Source organism: Cupressus sempervirens, chromosome 9 (assembly GCF_028749045.1).
Source record: "Cupressus sempervirens isolate cs-2001-9-10 chromosome 9, ASM2874904v1, whole genome shotgun sequence".
Classification (NCBI taxonomy): domain Eukaryota; kingdom Viridiplantae; phylum Streptophyta; class Pinopsida; order Cupressales; family Cupressaceae; genus Cupressus; species Cupressus sempervirens.
The window spans coordinates 409,848,570-409,851,457 of record NC_143126.1 but is presented as its reverse complement, the minus strand read 5'-3'; the positions used below and the strand labels follow the sequence as shown (position 1 = coordinate 409,851,457).

The 2,888-nt window shown below is 37.4% G+C and overlaps 1 protein-coding gene across 1 annotated transcript; it reads left to right on the top strand.

The window, feature by feature from the left end:
• The first annotated feature begins 463 nt into the window (after positions 1-463).
• Positions 464-778, top strand: LOC149539026 (uncharacterized). Its single transcript, XM_089799055.1, has one exon. The coding sequence runs from the start codon at positions 481-483 to the stop codon at positions 754-756; it is 276 nt and encodes a 91-aa protein (XP_089655181.1). The 5' UTR covers positions 464-480; the 3' UTR covers positions 757-778.
• The last annotated feature ends 2,110 nt before the right edge of the window (positions 779-2,888 follow it).

Sequence of the window (2,888 nt, the reverse complement as noted above, 5' to 3'; positions counted from 1 at the left end):
GCATTAGAATCAATTACATATTAGTTTTGAAAAATTGCTCTTTTGTCTGAGCTTTTCTGCCAGGTTTGAGTCATAAACTGGCTTGCCAAGTCTAAATCTTGCAACTATGATGCCCATTTGTGATGTTTTTCGTCGTCAAGTCATACAGTTATATTTCGTGAGCTTGTTCTGGCAAGGAGAGTGGAGAGCTATGACATTAACATTCTTTAAATTTTCTTCTTTCTAAGCCAGAATGAAAGGTGGAAAAAAGCCAAAAGCTTCATTCTTTTCAAAATTCCATTTTTTCCCCTTGTATCCAGAACTTAATATTATGTGCAAGAGACAACACAATATTGTTCACTGGTTTCTCTTATTTAATACTTTTGGCACAATAAGTCTATAAATTGTAAATAATAAATATGCTTGTGTGAATTGCAAACATTATTTATTCTTAACTCTAATTTGGTATGTTTTGCACCATCTCATTGTCACCTAACTCATATGGATAGTCACGGCTTAAATATGGTACCTCAACTTTCTGGGAAAGCCAGTTTGTGTCTTGGCTCTGAACAGTATGATTTTAGTGTTTCCCAACATGACAGACTCCTTTCAGATATGCTGGTTGAACTTAAAGAACAGTGCATGAGTACATTTAAGGATTATCTAGTTCGTCATAATGCTCCAGCGGATGTGCCTGATGATGTCCAAGATAACTCATCTGAAGAAGATGATCCAAAGCCAAATAAACTTCTCGAGGGAACAAAGAAGCACAAATAGGACCTTTGAATTTGGTCAACAACTTAGTGGTGTCTACTTTGTATACTACATTTGCAGCTGGCTCAAGTTCACAAATTTGATAGGATTAATTGGCATTGTTGCAAATGTCGTCAGTTTTTATTCGAAGAATGGTTGTAAAATATTCCTTTTGTTGATTATCCTCTCTCCACATTTTACTCAAACATTTTCCGTGAGATAGTATAATGACCTTTAGCATGAACTCATGAGAATCTTATGCTTTTTTCGAAATGCCATTTGAAGATAATAAGTTTAAATGTGAATCAAACAATATAGGGGTGGATCAGTTGATTTAACATTACTCTTGCGGCTTGCCAATAGGAATGAAAGTAAATGCAATAGATTGAGGAAGAGTCCAGTGATCTACACTGCTGAAGGGTGTTTCCGGAATTTAGGTTTAAGTTACCACAGATCTAACTAACTTGAAATCTATTCGTTGTTTCATATTCATGAATATGTGAATTATCTACTTTTTGAGTGTACAAAGCTAACTTGCCAAGTATCTCCCTAATTTCCTTTCCTGTGAAGCACTTGAGGAATTGCAAATTGCAAATGCATGCAATTCTAGTAGTAGACCGTAAAGCATGGAATGTCAACATCATTCTAATGTGCCTACGCAAATTCTGCTCATCCAGACTTGTTAGTGTGGTAGCAATCTTCATTGAGGCTGAGACTGATTATTTTGACATCTTACTAATACTTGAATTCTTGGTATTAATGTTGTGGTAGACTGACGAAATAATTGTTTTGGCCTTCCATAGTTCCCCAATGTTCAAATTGATAAAAAGAGAGAAGTTAAGGATGTGTAGAATTAATCTTTCTGTCTGTTTAGTCATCTCCAGATTGTTGAGCAGTTAAGATTAATAGTGTAAAGGAAACCAAATCTGAATTTCATTGAAACCCCCAGAATTGTGATGCTTCCATTACCTCTGTGTGGTTCAATGGCCCACTCGTTTCCATACATTTACTACCGAGGTTCATTGTAGATCCAAATTATCGTAAGATATAATGAACGAAGTTTCACTAAGTTTATCAAACCCTAACAATAAGGGATTTGTTATAACACCGGATGGCACCTCCAACATAAACTCATTAGAATTTTGTTCTTGCATTCAAACAAGAATATAGCTTACGTAAAATCAAATAGTGACTGCCGCTAGACTTATGCTAAAATATATTTATAAAAAAATATCTTTACAAGAGAGATGGCTTCATATATCCAAAATAGTCCGGTGTCTCGAATGGAAAATCTCCCAGTGTGATAGGGAGAGCAACTAAAATTTCCCAATTTTCTCAACTTCTGTTATATTTTATCGTAAGTCAAAATTCGTTCTTTTTGGGTGGGTTTGGATTTGTTCATAGAAAAACATGTTAAAAAAATAAAAATAAAATGTAAATAAGTTCTTACACTACTATGCTAATAGCAAATCAATGTAGTGAAATTTACCACCACCATGTCTATTGCGTGTCCGCTCAGCGGCCTGGAACTCTCCATGTGACCACCGGCCTTGTCACATTTCATGTCTGCGTGCCTGCAATTCCAGGCGCTGTGCCAAGGGACGGGCGCGTCACAGAGAACGATCTTAAATCAAGTCAACGAAAAACCTCTTGGAAGCACGCGGCTTAATACCCATTTGGGGTCCCCAGAGCTCTTCCCCATCACAAGAACATGCAGGACAAGAAACAGCGTGGACGCTTCTGTAAGAAACAATGGGACCAGGGCAGCAGACACAATACCAGACAGGGTTCAGATCCTAGGTAGGCCCGTTTCCAAGGGTAAAACGAAGACTGGGGCCCAGCCCACAGCAAGATAGTGGCAGGCCTTAAGCCAGGGGTTTCAAGGTGCACTTTCCGGTTTTGTTTTATATATTTGCTCTTGTTAGCTTTTGTTTCGCCCTTCTTTCTTTTGATCAATGGAAAAACAAATTGAGGATACACAAATGACAAAACAAACGGTGGATATGCAAACCATGGAAAAACAAACCATCTCATTGGTAAAAAACGGTCAAGAAATTATGGTACACTTTGAAACTAACCATTTAGGGCAAGTCAAAATGGCATCACTTGGCAAGACAGGAAAATATATCTGGGTCAATGTTAAACAGTTCAAGGGC

Coding starts and splice junctions, on each gene's coding strand:
- LOC149539026 (XM_089799055.1), top strand. CDS start 481: ATGGATAGTCACGGCTTAAATATGGTACCTCAACTTTCTGGGAAAGCC.